Source organism: Hippocampus guttulatus, chromosome 12, assembly GCF_054856545.1.
Source record: "Hippocampus guttulatus isolate MCC_2025c chromosome 12, RoL_Hgut_1.0, whole genome shotgun sequence".
Taxonomy (NCBI): domain Eukaryota; kingdom Metazoa; phylum Chordata; class Actinopteri; order Syngnathiformes; family Syngnathidae; genus Hippocampus; species Hippocampus guttulatus.
This window is the reverse complement of record NC_141272.1, coordinates 8275589-8300809: the sequence shown is the minus strand read 5'-3', so window position 1 is coordinate 8300809 and position 25221 is coordinate 8275589. Positions and strand designations below refer to the sequence as shown.

Here is a 25221-nt window from a genome sequence, read left to right as displayed (position 1 = left end):
AGCCCATAATGCTGGCGGCCGCAATAAATGTAAATTGCCTTACCGAGTAGTTTTAAATTGTTTCCAAGCCAATTTATGTCTGGAGCAGCCGTGCGTGTCACGGGGGTCGTCGGGGATCTCCACGGTGACGAATTTAAGTTCTCTGAAAAAGGTACACAGCTGTACTTTCGTCGTACTTCGACCAATTGAATGTCTTTACAGTTCTGAGTTAAATCTTGTCATGTATGTGGTGTTTTGGCCAACTGCAGCACAATATTGTATTTATTTTCCAGCTCTAGTCACAATTGTGTATGGTAATACAATTGCAGCCAATACCGAGGTGGCAAAAGTACTTTCTCTGTACTTGAAGTAGAAGTACAGATGCTTGTGTTGAAAATACTGGTAAAGGTACTGATTCAATTCTGCAGCTACTTGAAGTAATTGGAATGACAAATTCTGAACTGTATTTGAGGAAATAGTAAAAAAGATCATAATTTTTATCTATATATCCGTCTTGATAGTTTGGTATAATGAAAAACAAACTGCACAATGAAAAACAAGGATACTACTAACAGTCTATAACTACTGGTCTAGATGAGTTCAGGTTAAAACATTAACATCCAGAATATTACAGTAGTCACACACCGGTACTCAAAACACGCACGTTATTGTTGTGCTTTATTGCTTATACATATGAATGAGTAATAATGAGTTGTGCAGCTCTAATTTCTCTTCTCCACCTCATCAGAGATCAAGGAGTATGCACAGGATGTTGGAATTGATCCAGAAAAAGAGCCAGAGCTTCTCTGTCTTGCCAAGGAGGCCATGTTGAGCCAATTGCCGACAGGATGGTTGAAGCGGTAAGTCACTGTTGATCTGGCCATTTCAGATCATTTCTGTGTGTTTTCTGAATTCCAAAGAATCCAAAAAGTTCAGGCTACCACTGTGTTTATTTAAAAAACAAAAACAAAGATATTACTTACTTTTGTGCTGTATCTAAGTGTGAATGTATGGACTAGATGATGTTCTCATCTTTGTTTGACATAAATCTTCTCAATTGATACCTGCAGTGAGGATGAGAGCGGGAAAATTTGCTATTACAACTGCCAATTAGACACATGCATTTGGGAACATCCCTGCAAAGTGCGCTGTTGTCAGCTGGTGGTTCAAGAACGGGAGCGCACCCTGCACGCACCTGTTGATGGGAAGTCTGTTGTGAAGAAGAATAAGAAGAAATTAAAAAAGAAACGCGAGGAAAGGAAAAGGTTCAAGGAATCCCTCAAAACACAAGGAGTAAGTTGTTACTACCCAACCTAATTGTATAAAATGGAAATAAAAACAGAATACAGTCACTTGCAATTCTTTTTCAGTCGATATTCTGTTGAATACAGACAAGATACTTAATTCAAACTAATGCGTGTTTTTTTTTGTGTGTGTGAAATACATTTACGTTTTGAATTTGATGCCTTTGATGCCTGACAGCACTAGGTAGCTCCTTCAGCCAGAGACTGTTACACCCGCGCTGCAAGAAGGAGAGATACCGACGCTCGTTCCTACCAACTGCTGTCAGGCTGCTGAATAAAAAATAGCAACAATAATATTAATAATAATTAAATGATGTGGAAAACAACTGTAAATAGCACTGCGATTTATCCATTTTGTATTTATATTGCACTTAATTGAACGGTGTTTGTTTGTTTTTTCTCTTTCTTTCTGCCTACATTCTTGCTGCTGGAGGCTGTAAATTTCCCCAGTGTGGGACAAATAAAGGATATCTTATCTTATCTTGATCAACTTGCAAACGTCACATGACCAAACTCAGAAAACAAGCGAGCCGTGATTGTCGTTACCCTGAGCCCTGAGCAACTGTGATGTCATTTTCAGTCGACAGCAAGTGGCAAAATGGCCTCCCTCTGAGATAGATAAAAACGAGTGGGATGTGTTGCTTCATTCGTATTTCACAGATGCAATATTAATCTGAATGCTGTGTTTAGACTCGTGGGACTGCATAGAACTTATTGTAAAGAAAATGTTGTTGCACTCATTGGCTTTTCATGCTTATAACTATCCAAAAGATGAGGCTTTAAAATGACTTTGTTTCTGTACACACCTTAGGACTCAAGAGAGAGTGATCCAGAACCAACAGAAGATAGTAACACCAGGGCCAGTTCTGGAGACCACGTTTGCGACTCACCAGAGCAACAGGTACGTTCCATGTATACTACGTACCTACTTTGCTTTGGTTTTGTTGACCAAATGAAAGCAGAAATGTCACCCGTGATTGTTTACCCATAACCTATTCATGTTAAACAACTGCACCCCCCACCCCTGGTTTGGTGAAGAATGAGGAGAATAAGAAGACTGCAACAGCTGAAAGGTTTGATTTGTCATAGTCCCTCGAAACATGAACATTGCATTTACTGTTTGAACTTCACCAAAATATGGCATTTTATGTTTGTTAGTTACCTTGAGTGGGCAGCAGCCGGCTTGCAAATCCTTGATGAGCACTCTGATGAAGAATTTAACTTCTCCGAACAAGGTACAAGGCTGTTTGGACCCCACAGAATATACCAAAGAATATATTTCATAAAATAAATACATAAATAGATAAATCATAATAATTTCAGTTGGAGTCTTTAAATGGTGAAATATATTCAAGTACACAGTAAGCACAGAGGAGTTTCAAAACATCAAATACTGTTTATTAACAATGTACAAAATGTACAAAAACTATCAACAATCAGCATGAGTGCTTAACATGAATCAAAGTTGCACAAACGCACAGATGCATGCAGTTAGTCAAAAAGAAGGCATAATTTTATCAAGGAATTTTAATACGAACACAGTGCAAATTGTAACTACAGTATGACCAAAGGTCTTTTGTAACTGCCACACTACATATGTTATGATCAGCAATAAAAATAACCATAATTTGACAGCATATTAACATCCCCACACACAGCCTAAAAATGCTAATGAAAATAGACCACTGTAGAATTAAATTAGCATCTGTTTAAGCCTCTACCATTGGAGGGTGCGATTACACTAGCACGTTAATTTGTAGCTTGACCAGAACATCACAAGCTTATTGATGTCCATCCAAAACTGCCACACTACATATGTTATGATCAGCAATAAAAATAACCATAATTTGACAGCATATTAACATCCCCACACACAGCCTAAAAATGCTAATGAAAATAGACCACTGTAGAATTAAATTAGCATCTGTTTAAGCCTCAACCATTGGAGGGTGCGATTACACTAGCACGTTAATTTGTAGCTTGACCAGAACATCACAAGCTTATTGATGTCCATCCAAAACTAAACTTCAAAGTCATTCTAAACAGTGACACACATCTCATGGAGAAACCAACCTGACATTTGTTTTTGAATGTCAAAATATTGAAATGAATCCTCTTACTCGGATTTGGGAGATTCTACTTCTATTGATCAATTGCGTCTGAATTAACTTAAAGTAGAACTGTGCCAGTTTTCATTTGCTTTGTTTTTCACTGATAAGGCATCAAGGAATATGCTCAGGATCTTGGCATTGATCCAGAGAAAGAGCCTGGCCTTGTGTATCTTGCCGAAGAGGCCATGTTTGCAGTACTTCCTCCTGATTGGATTGCTTTGTAAGTAATCAAGCACTTCAAAGTAAATTGAAATAACCTTTTTTTATCTACAGTTTACAGATTTTAATTTTACAACCGATATTTTTTGTTTGCCATCCCAAAACTAATCTTCTGGTGAAGCGTTTGGTTTTATTCATGCTTAGGTTCAATAGCAAGCCAAAAGGTGAAATCCTGCTTATCAATACAATCCAAACTGTTGTCATCACTGCTTACGTATGATATCTAATGTTTATTTAACCAGAACTTTCTGACTGGCTCTCCACAGTTTAGACAAGAGTGGGAATGTTTTCTTTCACAACTACCATACAGCTACATCCTCATGGGAACATCCTATCGACGTGCACTACCGCAAACTGGCGGCTCGGGAGCGCAAGCGCATACAGCAGGCGGCTCTCTTGGCATCAGAAGGCAAACAGAACATGGAGAAAACAAATAGCGTAAGTGCGAACCTTTTAACTCACCATAAAACCAAATGCCTGTTCTGGTTCATACCGAAAATCCCCCCACATATTTCACGCAAAGGCTCATGGGCCATAGGAATAAGGTGGATATTTATACTTCTAGTTGTAACTTAAATAATAATACAAGCCACGGCATCGGGTAATAGATATTTTTATTTAGGGCTGTTTATGTCTTGTGAGCAGCAAAAATCGTTATATCTAAATTTGTAAAATTAAGCATGAGAATTAAGTACACCCTAGGTATGGGTAACATTGATACAGTGTGACAAACTTTTATTTCACATGAACCCATGGATAATATTCCCCCCGTGATTTTGGGTGACTTTTTATTTTGAAAAAAAAAAAAGAAGGGAAAAAATGCATGTTATTGTTGAGAAACGTTGGGGTTTGAGGATGGAACAAATATGTTTTTATGGGACTGATTATATTGATATGTTCCAGTCTTCTGGACTTCTACTTTTTCAAAGAATCATAAAGGTAAAGTAGGCAGTTTTCAGACTGCTAACAAGATTAGAACGTAGCCTCGCTTCTCTCTCCCAAAAACACTGCGCCTCCAACCCCCCCCCCCCCCCCCCCTCCCCCCCTCACTAACATGAGTACATGGTGGCATGTCACAGCATTGCTAGCATTACTTAATCATGACTTATTCATGATGGAGTATTTTCAAACAGGAAATTTTACCGCTTTGATGTGTAGTGTTTAAATCATTGCTGTCCTCTCAAAAACATGGATTGGATTGGATTGGATACAACTTTATTGTCAAATGTGCTGTATGTGTAACAAACAGCACAGATGAAATTTCTTCCCTCTCAAGACATAAAACAAGAGGAGCTGCTGCGGGTGTCTGCGCCGCCATCAAAAGAAAATTAAATAATGACAAAATAATACAAAACAACACATGAGACACATGTATGTCCGTTTTTCGAATTGTTTTTATTTTTCTTTTAATGGAGTTTGCATGTTTCCGACATCCCATGAATGAAAGAGAATTTCAAAGTACTACATGTGTGCAAATAAGAATTGCAGAGCCCCTGATGCTGATTCAACAGAGGATGTGACCAAGCCAGAAGGGGCTGACAAGGCCAATTCTGAGAACCACAGCACTGAAATGCCACAGCATGAAGTACATGTGTAGTTTTTAATTTCTCTCTCTCTCTCTCTCTCTCTCTCTCTCTCTCTCTCTCTCTCTCTCTCTCTCTCTCTCTCTCTCTCTCTCTCTCTCTCTCTCTCTCTCTCACTGCCAACTATATCCGCTTCCAGTATTTTAGGCACACTCCTTTGGAAGGCAACTGATCACTTTCTTATACCTTTAAATTGGGTAGTTGGGGTAGCTGAAATATTGATCTCCTGCCAGATAATTATCTTTTATTGTTTTCGGTCTACAAGAAAAGCAAAGGAATTGGCCTTAGTGTTCCAGAACGTTAGGAGTCGAGTGTAAGAGAAACTTGCTAAAGATTATTCATTGCTGTGATAATTATTACTTATTCCAGCGATAAAGTCTATGGTACACAACATTAAAAAAAGCAATGGATACTGTTTTGATCTGCTTGAATTGAAAAAGCAAATCTTACATGTCTGTCTGTCTCTCTGCATGTGCAGAAGAAGAATTCACGTAGAATTTGTGTGGATTCAGCAGAAGAGATTACAAAGACCAAAACTGAATCAGCACATCACCAGGTACATGTCCTCAGTTTCATATCCATTCTGCTTTGCGAAAATATTTTCATTGAGTTGTATCTAAACTGAATTTATGAGCAAGTGAGCGACATGTTATTTTGTTTTGTCACCATAAGCTGTTGGAAGAGCTGTTGGATTCCACTCATTTTTTGGCAACAGATACTGAAAAAGTGGGAAATGAAGAGGAAAAATGTGAAAATGTTGGGATTGCCATGAGGTGCGTTAATTGAAAGTACTGTGACAAGATTTGTGGTCGTACAGATATCGACAAGATTCCTGACTGGATGTTATTTATTTGCTGCTGTTAAAATCGGGCTAATCATTTTAATAAATTAACATTTGAAGTACATTAACATTGGCTGCCTTTTGTTTAGGGATAATGATCATGCAGACAAACAACTTCTAAAAGCTGCTCCTCAATTATCTAATCCCTCAAATTACAAGAGCGCAGTGAAAGAAAACCAAAACTATGAAATCACACCAGAAGAGGAGATGGGAGAAAGGGAAGAGAAGTGCAGGACTGACAAAGAGCAGGGTGATCTCAGACAGAAAAATGTTGTGAAGGAGGACACAAAGCATTTAATGGGGGATGAGTCAACAATGCATATTCTCCATAAAGAGATGAAGAGAGGGGAAGTGGGGGAGGTGTGGCTGTTGAGAAGTGAAGTGGAAATTGGAATGCATCACCCCAACAAAGAGCTCATACAAGGGCTGGTCACCAGTTTGACTGGGGAGAAAGGGAAAGAAGGACAACTCCATCAGGAACCCCTGAGGAGAGAGAAGGAGAGATCGTTGAGAAAGGGGCGCTACCAGGAGCAGCTGAAGAGAGAGGAAGAGGAGGAAATGGAGAGACTGAGACTCGAAAAAGTGACACGGCAGTTCTACCATGAACAACAAAGGAGGGAAGAAGAGATGGAGGCAGAGCGCTTGATGAGGGAAAAGGAAACAAGAATCCAGCGCTACCAGATGGAGCTGAAAAGGAAGGAAGAGGAGGAGATGGAGCGCTTAAAGACGGAGATGGAAACTAGGACATGTCACTATAAGAAGGAACTGACTACGGAAGAAGAGAAAGAGGTGGAACAATTTAAAAGGGAAAGGGAGAATAAAAGACATTTCTTGAAGGAGGAGCTTAGGAAAGAGGAGGTGGAGGAGGAAAACCAAATGGAGCATTTGAAGAAAGACAAAGAGTTGAGAAGACAGAACTACCTAGAGAAACTGAGGAAGGAGGAAGAGAGAGAAGTTGAACAGTACAAGAGGGAAAAAGAAATGAGAATTTGCCTCCTGAAGACGGAGGAAGATACAGAGGTGGAAAGATTCAAGCGAGAGAAAGAGATGAGAGCAAGTCTCCGCCTTGAGGAGAGGAAGAACGAAGAGGAGGAAGAGGCAAAGACCTTCCAACGGGATAAGGAGACCAGAATGCATCTTTTTCAGAAAAAGATGATCCAAGAAGAAGAGGAGGAAATGCAATGGTTGAGGAAGGAAAAGGAGAAGCAAATACGCTTTCACCAGGAGGAGCTGAGGAGAGCGGAAGAGGAAGAGTTGGAGCGATTAAAGGCAGAGAAAGAGGCAAGAATGAGTCAGCACCGGGAACAGCAAATCAGAGAACAAGAGGATAAGATGTTGAAGAGCGAGGAGATGAGAACAAAAATTGAGGTTGAGAAAAAAGCGCTCCTCTCTCAGGAGGCGCAAAGGGGAGAGGAAGCGGACGGGAAAGAGCAGTTGATGATGGACAAGGAGAAGAGAATAGCTCTCCATCTGGAGGAGCTGAGGAGGGACGAAGACAAGGAGTTACAGTGGTTAAAACAAGACAAGGAGTCTCGAGTGCAACTCTGTCACAAAGAGTTAATTCGAGGGGAAGAGGAGGAGGTGAAGAGATTGAAGACCGAGACGGAGGAACGAATTCAATGTCGCCTGCAGGAGCTGAGAAGAGAGGAAGACGCACAGGTTGAGGAGTTGAAGAGGGAGGAGACCAGAATAAGGCATGAGATGCGCCTCTGCAAGGAGAAGTCAATGAGAGAACAAGAAGACGAGGCGGCGCAGTTAAGAACAAAGAAGGAAATGAGAATGCGCTCATGCTGGGAAGAGCTGAAAAAGGAGGAAAAGGAGGAGGTGAAGCGGTTGAAAACTGAAATGGAGAGGAGAATCGACCTTTGCCGCGAAAAGCTGAAGAGAGAGCAAGAGGAGGAGGAAGAGAAGTTGAAGAGTGAGATGGAGGCACGAATGTGCGTCCAACGCGATAGGCTCGCAAAAGAAGAAAGGGAAGAGGTTGAGCAACTGAATACTCAAAAGAAGGTAAAACTGGAACTCTACCTGGAGAAGCTAAAAAGGGAGGAAAACGAGGAGGAAGAACAGCTGAAGACAGAAAAGGAGGCTAGAATAGGTCTGCGTTGGGAAGAGTTAAGGAGAGCGGAAGAACAAGAGATGGAAGACTGTAAGCGGGAGGAGGCAAGATTAAAGTCCGAGATAGAAATGAGGATGCATCTCTGTGAGGAGGGTCTCAGAAAAGAGGAGGAGCACGAAGTAAAGGAGTTGAGGATGGAGAAGGAGGTCAGGGTGCGCCTTCGTCGGGACAAGTTGAGAAAGGACAAAATGGCGGAGGTGAAACAGATGAAGACAGCCAAGGAGACAAGAGTACATCAACGCAGGCAGGAGCTGAGGAGAGAGGAAGAGGAGGCCATGCAGCGGCTGAAGGCGGAAAAAGAGGTCAAAATGCATCTTAACCGGGAGGAGTTACGTCGGGAGGAAGAGGAGGAGTTGGAGCGCTTCAAACAGGAAAAAGAAATGAGAATGCGTCGCTGCCGAGAGGAGCTAAGGAGAGCGGAAGATGAGGTGGAGAAGTTGAAGGAGGAAGAGCGGGAGAAAAAGAAAGAAATTGAGAGGAGATTGCACCTTCGCCAGCAGGAGCTGATACGTGAGGAGGAGGAGGAGTTGCAGCGGTTGAGGACCGCAAAGGAGGCAAGAATGAGCGTGTTCCAGGAAGAGCTGAGGAGAGAGGAAGAAGAGGAAGCTGAGCGTTTAAAAAGTGAAGTTGAGAGGAGAATGCGTCTTCAGCAGCAGGATATGATGAGAGAGGAAGAAGAGGAGCTCGAGCACCTGAAGACAGTGAAGGAGGCAAAAGTGAGAGACTACCTGGAGGAACTCGGCAAAGAGCTCAACGAGGAGTTTGAGTGTTTGAAGAGGGAGAAGGAGATGCAAATGCACTTCCGGCACGAGGAGCTGAGAAGAGAGAAAGAAGAAGCCGCCGCGCGCCTGGAGACTGACAGGGAGAGCAGAATCCAGTTCCACATGCAGGAAATGAGAAGAAAAGAAGCGGAGGAGGTGGAGCAGTTTATGAGGGAGAAGGAGATGCGGTTAAAGGCGGAGATGGACAAAAGAATGAGCGTTTTGCAGGAGGAGCTCAGAAGAGAGGAAGAGGAGAATGCCAAACTTTTGAAGAGGAGGAAGGAGATGAAGATCAACATTTACCAGGAGGAACTGAGGAGAGAAGAAGAGGAGGAGGCGGAACGTATGAAGAGGGAAAAAGAAAGCAGAATGTGTCTCCGCCAAGAGGAGCTGAGGAAGGAGGAAGAAGCGGAGGCGGAGCTTTTGAAAAGAGAGAAGGAGGCGAGAGCGTACCGGCAAAAGAATGAGCTGAAGAGAGAGGAAGAGGAAGAGGACCGGTTAAAGAGGGAGAAATTGAAGAAGATGCGCGCCCGGCAGGAAAAGCTGCGGCGAGAGAGAGAAGAAAGTGTGGAGAGGTGGAGGAATGAAAAGGAGACCCGGCTGCGTTTCCGCCAGGAGAGGGCCAAGGTCAAGAAAACGAGTGTGCGCCACGAGGACGTAATCAAAGAGGAGGATGCGGAATCGCTAGCGAGGGAGAAGGAGAACCAGCCAAACGAAGAGGCAGAACTACTAAGGAGGGGAAAGCTCATGCTTTCATGCAAAGAAGAGGAACAGGGAGAGGGCGTCGTGCAGCTCAAGAAAGGGTGGAAACAGCCAAGGCAGGACAACGCGGAGCCGCTTCAGAGAGAAAATGGAACCAAAGGTCATTTTCTACAGGAGAGGATACAGCGAGAAGCGGACGTGTTGAAGAGCCAGAACAGAACAGGCCTCCGTCTGGAGAAACTGACAACAGAGAAAGAGGACACGGAGAAGAGACCAGGGGCACACCAGGCCAAGCTGGGAGAGGAAAAAGTGGCAGACTATTTGAAACGGGCGAACCCCAAGCCACTACGTCTCAGTCAGGACAAAGTGAGCACGAAGGAGGAGGATGAGGAGGAGGAGGACACTGAGAAATTGAAGATGGAAAAGGAGAAGAGGACACAGCTTCGCGAGGAGGAACTGAGGAGAGAGGAAGCGGACGAGATGGAGCGGCTCAAAAAGGAAAAAGAGCAAAGAACGCATCGCCGCCAGGAGGAGCTCAGGAGACAGGAACAGGAGGAGGTGCAACGCCTGAAAAGGGAAAAGGAAACAAGGATTCTCCTCCGCCAGGAGGAGCTGAGGGGTGAGGAAGACGAGAAGGCGCAATTTTTGAAACGGGAGAAGGAGAGAAAAACACGTCTCCTCATGGAGCAATTGAAGAGAGAGGAGGAAGATGAGGTGGCACGGCTGAAGTGGGAAAAGGAGAAGAGAACGCGTCTTCTGCAGGAGAAGCTGTGGAGAGAGGAAGAGGAGGAGAGGTTGAACCGAGAGAAAGAGAAAAGAACACGTCTCCGACAAATGGAGCTGACCCGACAGGAGGAGGAGGAGCGGCTGAAGAAGGAGAAGGAGAAAAGAGCACTTCTTCGCCGGGAGGAGCTGAGTAAGGAGGAGGAGGAAGAGGCTGAGAGGTTACAAAGGGAAAAGGACCAGAGAATGCTTTTACACCAAGAGTATCTGAAGAATGAGGAAGAGAAAGAAGCCGAAAGGTTAAAAAGGGAAAAAGAAAAACGAATGCGTCTTCTCCTGGAGGAGCTCAAGCGGGAGGAGGAGGAAGAGCGCTTACAAAGGGAGAAGGAAAAGAGGATACGCCTCTGTCTGGATGAGCTCCAAAGAGAGGAAGAGGTGGAGATGGTAAGGCTCAAGAGGGAAAAGGAAAAGAGAATGCGCCTCTGCCAGGAGAGGTTAAAAAGAGAAGAGGAGGACGAGGTGGAGAGGTTAAAGAGGAAGAAGGAGAAGCGACTGCATCTTCGCCAGGAGGAGCTGAGGAGAGTGGAAGAGGAGGAGTTGGAGCAGTTAAGGGATAAGAAAATGGGCCTCTTCCAACTGGATCTGCGGAGCGAGAAAGAGCACGAGTTGGAGAGATTGACTCATAAGAAAGAAAAGAGAATGCGTCTTCATCAGATGGGCCTGAGGGGAGAAGAGGAGAAGAAGAAACTGAAGACTGAGTACAAGGAAAGGCTGAGGTAGGTTAGACATATTCACGAATGTTTGCTTGATATCACCGGAGAATTGGGCTTACCTTGCTGTCCAGACACACGAAAGGCAAGTAAAGAGTTTGTGTGCGCGGGGAGACGGCGGGCATTGGTGGCGGTTGGGGTCCCATCCAAGCGCATCTCAATCTTGCACCCCAATTTAATATTTGACTGGATAACCTCCACACTTGCGTATCTGCATCAACGGACTGTTGCATTCGTCCATTGAAGTGCATTTCGAGGGGCGGGGGCTGAGGGGGCATGTCTCAACTGTGTTTGTAAATATACGATTTCAGCTGTAGATAAGCCACCGAGATAAGATTTGGAGGTTACTGTGCATCTTTGTTGGCGTTATGAGTTTTCAAAAGAAAAGGTTGACGTTTTGAATGATTATCCGATCTGTGCACATCCCAAGGGCTTTGCGGCAGGTACTGCTGGCCAAGAGGAGGGATGAGGAGGCATTGTTGTCTGACCAGAAGGAGGAATTAACAGAATCTGTCCAGAAAGAGAGAGAGGAGGAGCAATTTAAAATCAGGTCAGACACACACAAATCCAACGGTTTAAAAAAAAAAAATATATATATATATATATATATATATACAGTATATATATATTTAAGTATTTTATATTTATATTTTTACATCATTGTTACTTATTCTCACTCATATTTTGTATACTGTACTATCTTGTGGATATTATGTGAACATTTAAAAACCTCAAGATATCATCTCAACTTTTAGAAATGTTATTGAGGACTGAAAATGCCCAATCGCATCATTAAGGGCGCTATTAAAGGATATTGTTTTGACTTATGGAAGAAAAACGTGTGTGTGTGTGTGTGTGTGTGTGTGTGTGTGTGTGTGTGTGTGTGTGTTTGTGTGTGTCTGGGTCTGCGTGTGTCTGTGCCTGCCTACCTGCGGGCGCATAGGCAGGACCGTGAAGCTGTTCTGAGAGCACTTTGCATTGCACTGGAAGGAGAAAGGTTAGTAGAGCATAACAAGCAGAAGGCTGAAAGACATCAAAAGCAATACAATGTGTGACTTTGATATATTAACTCATTCGGTACCAAGACAATTCTGGACCAAGTCTCAAAAGACGTTTAAAAACGTCTTTGGGAGTGAATGAGTTTATGAACTTTTAATATTTATTTTGGCAAGCGTTGCATGCAGGAATGGCGCCACAATTTTTTTTCTCTCCTGGGGAAAAGCGTAGCTTGACAGACATGTTTGAGAAAAAGATTATCATGACTTACTTGAGGGTTTTTTTTTTGTGATTTTTTTTTCATCCATTAAAAGTGTGTTACACACCACAAGCAATCGTGTACGGAAGCATGGAACTGCCAATGTGGACCTGCAGACTCCTTCGAACGTATTCACGTAGTATGTTCGAACATATTGATAAAATGTAGGCAAGTCAATACCCTGTGGCATTATGGGAAAAAAAGCTTTTAGCATTTTGCCTACTAATACGTAAATACGTACTTTGCGAATACGTTCTAATGTGTGCCAACTGTACCTTAACGTGCAAGTAACTGAAAGACTCACCCCGCCACTCGTTACCTTCACAAACAACGCCACGGACGGACAAACTTGGACTACTAATGCCCGTAGCGAGAGGTGAAGTCACCGGCGGCCATCTTACGTTGCAACTGTTCAAGCTCACCTAATATGACATAGCGTGGCATATACATATCATGCTACCACTGAGCTATGCCGGCCCAAGAAAGTCTTGAGGTGCCTTGTAGATTCAAACCCTCAACCTCATGTTTGGACACCATCTTCTAAATCACAACTGGTGTAATTTTGTAGGCATCAAAACGTTGACCTGTCCGATCACCCCCCGCAAAGGAGGCAATACTTTGAGCATCTGAAGGCAGAATCCGAAGAGGAGCTGCAGCAGGAGAACAGCAGACAACAGGACGACGGCATGAAGAATTTGAATTTCTTCAAACCCGAGGTGTGTGAAGTATTTGTACTTCGTTAGCCACCCCTCAGGTTAAATGATGCACGTGCAGTATGTCACACTTGCGGATTGCATGTTTCGGCAGCTAGGAGACATGAAGGTCGGCAATCTGACAGATTCAATCTTCAACGGGACTCTTGATCTCATGGGACAGGTAACGCTTGAGCTAATGGATTACGGTTGAACAATTAATCAAATTCAAATGGATTGAAATTCACTATGTCATAGAATGCAATTTTCAAATCGCAAAGGCTGAATTGGGGCGCTCTGCCTTAGTTTGGGTTCTTGCTGGTCTTAGAAATCTGTTTATATACATTTTAGGGAGGAGGACCTAAATCGCATAAATGAAGTAAAAAAATAATCTCACGTCAAAGCAATATTGAGTAAAAAAAAAGACAATTCGATCATTTTTCAAAATCATTCAGCCCTAAAATGATTGACATGATTCATTTTTATGTATATCCTCTCCTTTTATTAGGCCATCCCGCCCACTTGGCCGAAGTAGCAGGATCAGCTCTTCTGTGCTTCCTGACCCAAGTTTCAGAAGCATCACACCATGTCCAGCTGTTCTCAGTTGATGGGTTTTAATGTGGGTGTGCGTGCGTGAATGCATGTGTAATTGACTCTGCACTGAACCCTGTGGGAGCTTTCAGTTGTACGAAAATCATTCAAAATAATCTTTTTTTTTCTTAGATGCAACTGTGTGTGATTTTTTCCCACATGGGTAAGCCATCCATCCATTCATTTGATATTGCGCTGGCTTATTGGGTAATTATTCTTCGGGCCACGGGTGATCTCAATTGTATCCCAGGCGACTTGGGGTGAGAGGCGGTGTACAACCCTGGACTGGTCACCATAATCACAGATGGGTGAGCGTTGATCAAAAATCTCAAAATTGAACACATCTTCATTCGTGCATGGAGGGGTCAACACAAATTCTGGTTCAAAAATCGACATCTGTTGCTGCTGTCTTTCCTGCAGCAGAAATGTCGTACTAGAGCTCACAAACTCTAAATGTCAAATGTTTGATGTACTTTTGACTTTGTCGCATCTGAATTGCCTCGTGGGGGCCAAATTCAGGGTTCAGTTGTCTGGTCCGTAGTTACAGACCTGCCTTGAAATAAATTCTGTCTTGAATTGCTGATAAATTTTCATGTTTCAACAATTGCCCGTTTCATGTTTTTGCAGTTATTTTACTTTACATTCACACCTGAATGTATCCCATGAATTGCATTTTTTTTTTAAAATAGCTTAAAATATTTTGTGTGGTGAACTAATGTATTAGTTTCACTTTTTAAAAACCAAATGATTGAAATAAAGTGACTTACCCTTGATATTGTATATTGCAACAACCAAGCACAAAGATACCTGAATATCTGACATGGAACCTTTATTCAATAACCGCTGTTTTTTTAAGTGCAAAAAAAAAAAAAAAAACCTACATCATATCTGATACAATCATGGCAATATAATTGCATCGGCTGGTTTCTTTGTGACTCACACGATCACAACACTGACTGCCATTGCTGTTTGTAAAAACATATTTAACAAATACTGTTAGAGCATATAAACATTCATTTAGAGTCATAAATAACTTTCAATACATTGTGAATAATCATTTGGATTCAGGCTGTAGTTTTAGCAAATGAGCCTGTCATCTAAAACGTAGATGGTAAACATCAAGTACAACAACAATATTACTGATGGCAGCGAGATAAGAAAAATGTTCAGCATCGGTTGAATGGTTGATTGGAGGGAGGGGGCGACCTTGCCGCGCCCTGAGCAGCACATTGACGGCCGGGAAGGCTACTGGCTCTGCTTTTGCACGTGGACGGACCAAAAAGAACAATAAGGCAAATGAGAAAAGCGTTTCACGGTTTTGTTCAATCTAGAACACGTAGATCTTGTCTCTCTGGACAGTGTCGAGGTCGTCATCCATGGTGAGCAGAACCTGGAAGTTTGAACGGGAGAAGTGAAGAGTAGACGTCAGAACATTCTCTCTGGATAACGACGGCCAACGCAAAACGGGGGACTTGCCAAGAAGGATCCGAACATGGCGATGGAAGAGAGGAAGTGCCAAATATCGTGATCGTCGAAAAATGAAAGCAGGATGCAGTCCCGGTTGTGCTCCCGTGATTCGGCCGGTGTTTTCTATTTGAAAACAAATGTAATGCTGCGTTATGAAGAGAGAATGTGTGAAAACACGCTTGAGTATTTATTCCTCGATATCCAGCCTAAGGTCCTCAAAGTATGCCCTTTTTCCTCATTAGTAAAACAAATCAACGTGCGAAGTGACAAGGGTGCACGTCGTGTACTCTTTGCTCACTTGTACTAACTATGCCCTTGTACTAGTAGACCAAAGTAGAATATGGAATTAATCCGTTCAATGGCTTTCAGAGACCACCAACCTGCCAGGTGCTGAGACCCTGGAAGAAGAAATAGAGCGCAAAGCCCCACACCACAGCCGTGAAGAGAATACACACCAGCGCCAGGCACTGGATTCTCTCACCGCTGCGCAACTGGAATGGAAATGAGGTGAAGAGGTTAAAACCAAGCAGATTTAGTCACATGATGTTCTGCGCACATGATCGCCACCTTCATAATGATGTAGAAGGCAAAGTAGAGTAGAAGGTTACAGATGGCGATTGCCAGCAGGTAGGAGGCAAAGTCATTGGGTCTCTCGATGAGGCCGTAGGCAGCGCTGCAAAGGGAACAAGACGTCAAATCACGTTCAATGCTAGCATTACACAGATGGCGCGCGTGCACGCCAGGTTACTCACAGGGACCAGTTGACTAAGTTCCCCATCACCAGCAGAACCATGCGATCCTTAGAACAACACGCACAAGGGACATGATTGAAAATACATTATGGGTACCTTAATTGCTACCACTCGTGCGAGAGAACTCGGTTCAGATTTTCTATAATAATAATTGGTGACAGACACACATGCAACTGCTCAGATATTTTTTTAAAAAAAGGTCCTGGTGTAAGGCTGAACTAAAGCAAAAGCATTAACCAGGGATGTTCAAAGTGCAAACAAATTCTATAATAAACAAACAAAAAAAAGATGGACGGGATCAGAAGGTTTCACTGTTTTTTGGGGAAATTAAAAATCAAAGGAAAAGAACTCAGGGCAAATAAACAGTATGAAGATTTCGGGGAGCAAGTGGAGGCGGGGGCGGTAATCTGAACAAATTGGAGATCAAACAGCTTCACACAACTGATTGGTTGACTTTGACGGGGCCGACATTTTCATAAAGCGACTTCTGGCGTGCATGTTAAACACGCTGGCTCACGCAGACATCACTCACAATGTATGTGGGCCCGGTGCAATGTCGAATACAATCTGTGTAGACGACATAAACCATCCTGCGCACAACGCCGGAGTCTGAAAAACAAAACATTCACATAGCAAAAGGAGTCCAATAAATCATCTGTTTTTGTATTCAATTAAAATACATATATATAATAAAAAGAAAAACATTGGTAAAATGACCAATTTCAAACATGCATCATGGAAAATGCAAATCTTACCGAGCCTCCATCTACCCATGTAGTAGAGCTGTGTGCTGAGGAGAAGCGTGGCCAATATATGGATGACTGAGAAAACGATCCAAAACACAGTATTTCCTCTCCCAAAAACCTGCAAATAAGACATCCGTCACAGTTCCGAGTTGTTAGCACGTCGGCCACGTCGTCGCCACGTGTGCAACGTACCACTCCGAGCACGGAGAAAAAGATGACTGCGGCCAGGCAGGCGTAGGCGGTGTAAGCGCTGGCGTTGATGTCAGGGTGTCTCTTCTGATACAGCTTCAGCATACACAGGCCAGCGATCATATACATAAAAGATGTGTCTGCAAAAAGCACCAGACACATGTCAAAGTGACCTTAAAAAGAAGGAAGTCACTTTGCTTGAGCAGAAATAATTGAGCCAGCGTATTCTGTACAATGGAAGGGGGGTTTTGCTGCCAGTTGCAGAATAGTTGCATCAGCTCCTGAGTGCCCCTTAATGTGTGAAGCCGAACTGACTTAGGATGTCAGGACATGGACATATCTCAAGAATGAGTGTAATTTCTCTATCTATATATACAGTATATACACACATACATACACACAATATAACAGCAGGGGAAGAAGAAAATAGTGTGTGCGGTGTGGTGAAATGTGTCACGTTACCAAACTGGAAGTTGGTGTAGTTTGGACAGACATGGTAGCAGGCGCTGAGTAGGCCCTCCATCATGAGAGCGGTGCCCATGGCATAGAAAAGACCAAAGTGCTTGGGGATGCCACATTCCTGAAAGAAGACAGCAAGGACAACAGTGTGAGCCGTGACTTTTTGGCAAATATCACCACTGTTTAGCTGTTCTTCAGCCGCAACCTGGACCGATTTGCAAAACCTTCGCTTGAAGACGTGGTGGGCCATGGCAAAAAATCTTTTCAAAAAATGTAATTACAAAAATGTTCATCTTGATGTGTCAGCATGATTTGATGAACAACAGTTTTCACTTACTTCCACTCAGCTGCCACCAGGTGGCATAGTCAACCATACATATGTACAGTGAAACTCCTCTACAACGAAATCATGTTTGCAGCAAGAAATTTTTCACAACAGGGGGTTTTCACTGTAGCAAATTTGATCTCAGATGTAAACACATGCACACACACACACATGTACACGCAGACACAAACGTGTACTCTTTATTTTTATTCCAATAGTGCATTAGTATGAGCATACACTTATTTGACACTTCAGAGTCAGTGTAGAAAGAAAAAAAGGGAAAGAAATTTACGATCAGCATTCACTGTTTTGTAGCCATTTTAGCAATGCATTGTTCTTGCTGCGTCTGAAACTAACAATAACAAATACTTCCTGGACTACTGCGCATGTGTAAACCAGTGTGGTGGTTGCCGTTTCCGAACGAAGCAGTAGAGGTCGCTGTTGGATTAGACTTTGTTGTAATGAATCTCGTCGCGAGGCAAGAGCAGAGAAAAAGATTTCGTATAATGCAATAGGTTTTTTTTTTCATTGTATGGGGGGCAGGTAAGTGGGAATGGTGTTAATACATGAATATTTTTTTCACACTAGGGGGTATTTTCGCCTATGTAGGTTTCGTTGTAGAGGAGTTTCACTGTACCTGCTTACGCCACCGACGCCGAGTTAGCTGTCAAATCCATATTCACATACCAGTGCGCCGACTTCATTACAGGCCAGGGCTCGATTGTGGACGATGTCTCTCTTGAGGACGATGAGGAGAAAGAGGAGGCCCAGCATCACATAGCCGAGGTTGCTCAGGATGTTGTTGAATGCGCTGCGTCGTGGAGCGCTTGAGAGTCAATCGTCACGGTGCGCATGGAAATGCTCATTCGTTTGTTTGAGCGGGTACGAACCTGAGAGCCCCGAGAGGGTGAGCACACATGAAGTTATAGTAGCAGATATCCTGGTTCCCCGTCACATTGACAACCTGATCAAAGAAACATTGACGGTTTACATAATACGGTGCATGGTGGCGGCTTGACATCGTTTATTTTCCGTTAGTGTACCGTTTGATATGTGATGACCAGCTGGATGACCGGCAGGGCGTAGAACACAGCGATGGTGGCGATGTTCCTGATGGGAGCACAATCATGACACATGATGCATGTTCAAAAACAACACATTAAGAGAAAAATGACAGCAGATCTGCATCTTATATTCTCACCAGAAGTAGATTTGGTATTTCTTGCTGAGGACCCTCTTGTCTTTGCGCGACAGGTCGGACACACAAAGATACTTCTGTCACCAGCAGAGGACACAGGAACGCCATTATTAGTCGTCAAGTGGAAGCAATATTCGATTAAAATGAAATTTTAATTCTGAATGACTTGCTGCAGCATGAACTGAATTCCATATTAGCGATCAACACTTTCGGTGCCTTCATGGCAAATCGATGCGTCACATGTAGTCAAAATAGTCAGCATTGATTTGCTCGTCTCTTTTTTTTTGTGATCAGCAATGAAAGGCATTGATCGATATATGCCTATCACGTACTTTTCCGCAGAAATCGGTGGCCGATTCAATTTGAAATCAAATTTGAGAGCAACTTTCCAATGTTGCTAATGTCCCATGATGTCCAAAGCTACTACAGTACATAAATGACGTCGACCCGCGCCTAAGAGTCCCGACAAACCATCTCAATGTCGGTCAATGATATTTTTTAGAATGTTAATTTATTTGGAGATTCGAGACTTTTACAATCATGAAATTGTACTTGTCAACCTCCCAACCCACATATATATACCTTACCCCGGTGATTCCCAACCAGGGTGCCATGGCACATTAGTGTGCCGTCAGAGATCATTAGGAGTGCCACGGGAAATAATCCAAGCTCATTTCATTCAAACAAAAATGATTTATTATATACAAATTGCAAATATCCTTGTTCATCTTTTTATGCCAGCAGCAAAAATGCTATTTATGCCAGCAGCAAAAATGCTATCAGATGTTAGTAGGTATAGTAGGTATAATCTAGTAGACCGCCTGGTTTCTATTGATTCAATAGAATAATGCCCAGTCCTTGTCTAAATTCTCTCTGAGCTAGGCTTGCAAGGGGGGCAAGAAAGGATTGCAATTTTGAGAGGTTTTGGAAACGGATTTGAAAACTTCCTGATATTCAATGGATTATTATCTGGAAATGGATGCTCACTGTTTCGTATACAAGTAAGGAACAACGATGAATATTTTTGTTTCACCATCAGCAGACGGGAAAAGAATACAGATTTTCAAAATTTGGGGGAATGGTGATTTGTTGGGAGTTTAAAAAAAACAAAGTACTTTTATTATGTTCTTGAGTCTGACAGAAAAAAAACCAAGATGGCCATGACCATACTTTTTAGCCAGGATTTTCAAATGAATCCTTGTAACTTCCTAATATGCCAACATCAGAAATATCCTCAGTTTCGTAACAGTATTAGGGACAGAGCGTACCTTGGTGCGAACAATGTTCTTGTCCGAGTTGATGTCATCCAGTGTGTCATAGTCATCTTCCTCGATGGAGCTCAATGACTCCTGTCTGCTTCTTCCAACATTTTTCCATCCAGACCGTTCTGATGGAAAGGAAAAAATGATTTTTTGTTCCTTAAGATGATGGGACTTTCATCAGACCTATTCAAGATTCAAGAAAGAACTGTCACAATGATGGAGTTTCATAACAATATTGTCCATACCCATGTAGTGGTCAGCTGAAGCGGCACTGTCTAGAGAGGGGGCACTCTCAGTGACTGCTTCTGAACTGATCGTGCTGTCTGTTGGATGGACACGCAATGACTCAGTTCAGGCCCCAAAAGATTAAAAAAAACAACCCAGTACTCACCGAGGGAGCCATATTCATTTGGTGAAGCTGTAATCTTGCCTGTAAATGTTGACACACACACACAGTGGGGAAAAAAAAAATCATTTTAAGAGAGTGTTCCCTTGCAGACGTGCAATTCTCAAATCACCTATTGGTCGATTATTTTGCTATTCCCTGGAAAAAAAGAAAATCCATTCATTTGCTGTTTTGTATTGTTGCACTTCGGCACCATTTTATGAAATCTTGGTCCCGATTAACAAAGTTGATGTGAGGTGAGCAGCTTCTGTTAGACAGGCAAAAGTCCGGACGAATAGCAAACGAGTGCTTTTACCACCATCTTGTGGCGTTTATATGCAATTCATGCACACAAAAACACTGCAGCTGATAGTAGAAGACATGAGTAGGAACTACAGCTGCTGCTGCTGTTTTCCTGGCGTAAACGAGAAGTATTACTTCATTCATTGCTCCAAGGGAGAGTATACATGCTACTGTTATGAAATCATCCATATCATCAACAATAAGAACAAAATGCATGCATGGTGTGCAAGTTGATGTATGAACAAAAAAGAAAAAAAATCAGACGGGAGCAACTGTGTGTTCGTACCATCTCCATTTTTCCCCAGCAGAGAAGCTAAAGCATGTGTTAGCAGACAGAGAGGAGAATAGAAGACAGATCATAGGGTTAATAGATAGAGCCCAACCCACTCACGTGAACCCTAAATAGGCTGGTTCTTTAAGAGCTGGTTTACCTGTCTCGGCGGGTGATGTGTCATCAATGTTTTGAAAGAGCTCTCTTTTCTTGGCTCTGCACAAAACAAAGAGGCGTGGAGATACAAATTAATGACATTCGTCCACTGCTCGTGGGCATTTGCAACCCGTGCCAAAGTAAAAAGATGTCAACGTCTTACCGTTTCTTCTCCAGACAGGCCACCAGCAGAGTGACAAGGTAGAAAGAGAGGAATATACCCAGACACAACAGCATGCCCATCACATACACGTCCGCTATGCAAAAGTGGATACAGATGCATTTTAAATCGTTATGACATTCATCATGTGAAATGCAAAAGGTTACTCAACAAACACAATGAAAGATCAAATCACTGGACAAAGCGCGTTTAAAACACACACACACACAGAATGTCACATTTGTACCAAGGTAGCTTACATTTTATGGCAAGGGAGACCACAATGTCAAGGGTTTTGCTGCGGTTACCAGCGTCGATCAGCTCATCTGGGCGCAGCGGGTAGAAGCGCAGTGGACCGCCACAGGCCTCGTCCTCCGTTTTTACCACGAGCACCACATAAAAACTGTTGCTGGGGAAATCTTTTCTCTGGATAACGGAGGGACAGAGGAGCAACGATGGATACACGTGCTTGCGCTACGTTCTGTTGAAATACTTCTAATGCTGTATGTTATTGTTTAACGTTACCAAGGGGTCAGACATCTTTGAGTACATGCCCCGAAAGTTTCCAATATGTTTCCATGGGATGTAAACATTTTCACTTCGGAATATTTCCATTCCTAATTGAAAACTTTCCAAATGTATGGGTTTTAACTAGTAATTGAGGGAGATTTAATAGATGGGATTCCTTGTTGATTCTTGTTTATTCCCATATTTGTTTTGTTTTTGTCCTTTCCAATGTTGAAAATTCCCAAAATTTTGAAAACATATTCTGCATTGGGGCTACATATAACTGAAGAACTACCTGTACTGTGATGGCACCTTTTCTCGTCATCGTCTGATACATCCCAATGAAGGCTACATTGTTGTCGAGGTCATAGACGGGGCACTGAAAACGGAAAAAAAACAAGACGGCATCAATCGGATGATTAGAGGGATTCCACCACAGGAGGAGCAAAAAATTAAAACAATTATGAATTACCGATATCACTCAGGTTAATAGATTATGCAGGTCAGGAGATGTGACCTGTAGTGATAAGGGAGGGGGAGCCAGGGTGGTCTCTGGACTGGTGCTATGGGAGGGACACTGGTTTGAGATCAAAATTATTTTTTTACTCATTACATATTACCTATTTATTTGAAATTCAATTTTTGGTGTTCGACTTTTTTGGTTTGTTTTGCAGCTGTTTATTTTGCTATGGTAACCGTTTTGTTTTTCTCAATTTAGTATGGTTACTGTATATGAACTAATTCAGTACCCGCCAATTCTGGACCAAGTCTGAAAAGACGTTTAAAAACGTCTTTGGGATTGAATGAGTTTTCAGGACAGTTGCTTTCTACTTTGCTTTTGTTTTTTGTTTGGTTTTAGAGGCGCCTGGCTTTTAGTTTGGATCCAGCCGCTATTATGAATTCGAGAAGCCCAAAAAAAAGCCCTGCCTGCACCAGAACAGTATCGCCTAAAGATCAACATAATCTTTTCGCTTGTGTGATATGGTGTTACTACATGCCAAAACCATGATGCTTAAGGCCCTTAAGGACAGCACAAGGAGGAGGAGAAAGTGTACCTGGATATCCTGGATGGACATAACGGAGCAGGGAAAGGTCATCTCCGAGGTGACCTTCACAATCACAGTGTCCACCCCTTCGGGAAATACATACTTGAAGTACTGAGAGAAGAGATAAGCAATTAAGGAAAGGAACCATTTTCTTTTATTAGGGATACAATATTGTGCTCTCAAAGATGAGAGACACCATTTATTGGCTATCGACTTCATAAATCTTCTACTTCTAACGTATTTGATAATAAGGTAGTATCAGCAGCATTCGATTACAAAGTGGGTGGGAACTAGATCATCACAATGTATTTGTTGGAAACTGCATCAAAAGCCCAACTCTCCAACGTCAGCTCATTTTTGAGGCGCATGTTCAAACGAGCGTGACTTCCTGTTATTGTGTAACATTAAATCTTCCCACATCCTCTTGTTGAAACCGCACTTCTTTCACTGTTTCTCTTTTGCGGTAATTCTAACCAGAGTCATCTGTACCTGAGGTTGGGAAGGAGATGAAGTGAAGCTAAATTTCGTTTCTGTCCTGGAATCAAAGTGACAATAGGTCAGACAAATCAATGGCGGTACAGACTTCATGCCATGTTTCCACCAAACAGCACTACACCCAAAAAAGCCATCAGTAAATGTCATTATGTATCGAAAGATGTCTCTTACTGCAATGTGAAGCTTTCAACGCGGCTGACCCTAAGTTGGTAGTTTGTACCCTGGCTGGAAAGTGTCGACACATCCACAAAGAAGTACTGGATCTCTGATGCAGCCCGTGTTGGAGGCTGGCATAATGTGCGCCCTAAATGATTGTATGGATACTTCCTCTGGTACCTGAAGAGCACAAATATATTCAGTATTCATGGCTTCATATATGACTGGGTGAATGAAATAGATGACGCTTCTGTACGAAATTGGGTTACGGTGATGTCTCGCCAGGAACTGAGAACCCTCTGTATATAACTTTGATTTTAAGACACACAGCCAAGTATATTAAAAAAAAGGTCAGCTTGTAACATGTTGACGCAACCAATTGAATTGATAGTTTGTTGAGGACTGCCTTTTCAAAGTCAGGTGACTTTACTGGTCACGTGTTTTCATTAATACCCTTTGTGCAGCTCTCCCTAAAACATGCTGGATTCATATTCTACAATACGGATGAGTGCTTAGGGCAAAATGTTCAAGAAACTGCGTGTATAAAAAAAAACGTTCCTATACTCATAACAAGGAGATCGGTTCAGAGTAAGTGAAAGTCCAAAGGTTTATTACAACATACAGAAAAGTTGATTGTTGGATAAGGCAAGTGAATGACTAATTTAAAAAAATACAATAAACAATCAAACTAACATATTTAAAAAACGTAAATATCTACTCCTAGTTTGGTAATATTTCTTTTTACACATTTGCCTAATTACTCTCTTTGGTAATACATTTGCGTTGACCCTGCACGGGAGGTCCAGAACTCACAGGCCTCTGAGGATGAGGGGGACCTGAAAGGAGAGCACAGCTTGCTTCTGTCTCACCACAAACAGGATAGGACTCTTGAGGTTCGGCGACAGTACGTCAACGGATACACGAACTCCTTCCGTCTGTGACATGAAGCACAGTAAATACGGACTAACGTTTAAAAAACAAACAAACTGCACGGCACTCTCCTACCTTGGTTCTGGAGACAGTGTGGTTGAAGGCATAGATCGTCTGATTTCCACTCGTAACTGTGTCGTTATAGGTCACATCAAACTCGCCATCTTTCTGGATCACATTGTTTTTCTCCCCCAGAGCGCCACTGCCGCAAGCCAACGGTGCAACACACAACCACAGGAGGACTCCAGCAGCAATTCCAAATGTCTTTTTATATCGCGATTTCCAGTGACTGCCGAACAGGATTTCGTCTCTCAACATCGTCTTTGAAGCAGTGAACAGCCACCGGTGCAGTTATGAGACGGGAAAATGAACCGGGCAGCTCCGCCCCATTCAAATGACTCCAAGTAAACAGGTTGACTGTCAAAACTGTGTCAAGTCCTGTCTTGAGCCAAAGTAACAACTGCTAGCATCCGAGCACTTACGACAGCTTTTTAATCGTCCGTCTTCCCAAAGACAACAGAGACACGCTCCAGGCTGTCCACTGTGAAGTCACGAGTTCTGAGATTGCAGCACTGCAACAATAAAACGGTATTCTCACATAGCAAAACAGGAGAATCCTGGCATGCGGCTAAATTGTTGTGCTACTCTTAGCATAGCTGTCTAACAAGACGCTCGATGTTTGGATCTCGAAGTTGAGTGCGAGGACGTTTGTGTAAAGTAGTAGGCCAGGTCGAAGCTTTTGAAACCCGAGTGGTGCGTCCAGGTAT

General features: G+C 42.7%; 2 protein-coding genes across 3 annotated transcripts; one reads left to right on the top strand and one right to left on the bottom strand.

Annotated features, from left to right (window-relative positions):
- Positions 1-75: 75 nt before the first annotated feature.
- Positions 76-14248, top strand: cep164 (centrosomal protein 164). The gene is made up of 17 exons (XM_086125746.1): positions 76-151; positions 728-839; positions 1050-1272; positions 2095-2249; positions 2442-2518; positions 3503-3614; positions 3880-4055; positions 5104-5206; positions 5566-5579; positions 5637-5752; positions 5869-5973; positions 6098-11115; positions 11540-11659; positions 12053-12106; positions 12933-13089; positions 13172-13240; positions 13565-14248. Exons 1-17 carry the CDS (start codon positions 76-78, stop codon positions 13589-13591), a joined length of 6714 nt encoding a protein of 2237 aa, XP_085981872.1. The 3' UTR covers positions 13592-14248.
- A 211-nt stretch (positions 14249-14459) lies between these two features.
- sidt2 (SID1 transmembrane family, member 2) lies at positions 14460-24772 on the bottom strand. Of its 2 annotated transcripts, XM_086124786.1 has the most exons (26): positions 24530-24772; positions 24338-24459; positions 23540-23704; positions 23363-23408; positions 22883-22984; positions 22123-22206; positions 21581-21746; positions 21324-21417; positions 21165-21220; positions 21020-21046; positions 20437-20475; positions 20291-20368; positions 20052-20170; positions 18787-18860; positions 18629-18695; positions 18476-18549; positions 18273-18396; positions 17264-17381; positions 16805-16941; positions 16622-16730; positions 16399-16475; positions 15867-15913; positions 15682-15787; positions 15495-15605; positions 15124-15237; positions 14460-15037 (listed from the first exon to the last, which is right to left on the bottom strand). In XM_086124786.1, exons 1-26 carry the CDS (start codon positions 24770-24772, stop codon positions 14975-14977), a joined length of 2562 nt encoding a protein of 853 aa, XP_085980912.1. In that variant the 3' UTR covers positions 14460-14974. The 2 variants fall into 2 exon arrangements, with proteins under 2 accessions (XP_085980912.1, XP_085980913.1); XM_086124787.1 differs by lacking the exon at positions 21020-21046.
- Between the last annotated feature and the right edge of the window lie 449 nt (positions 24773-25221).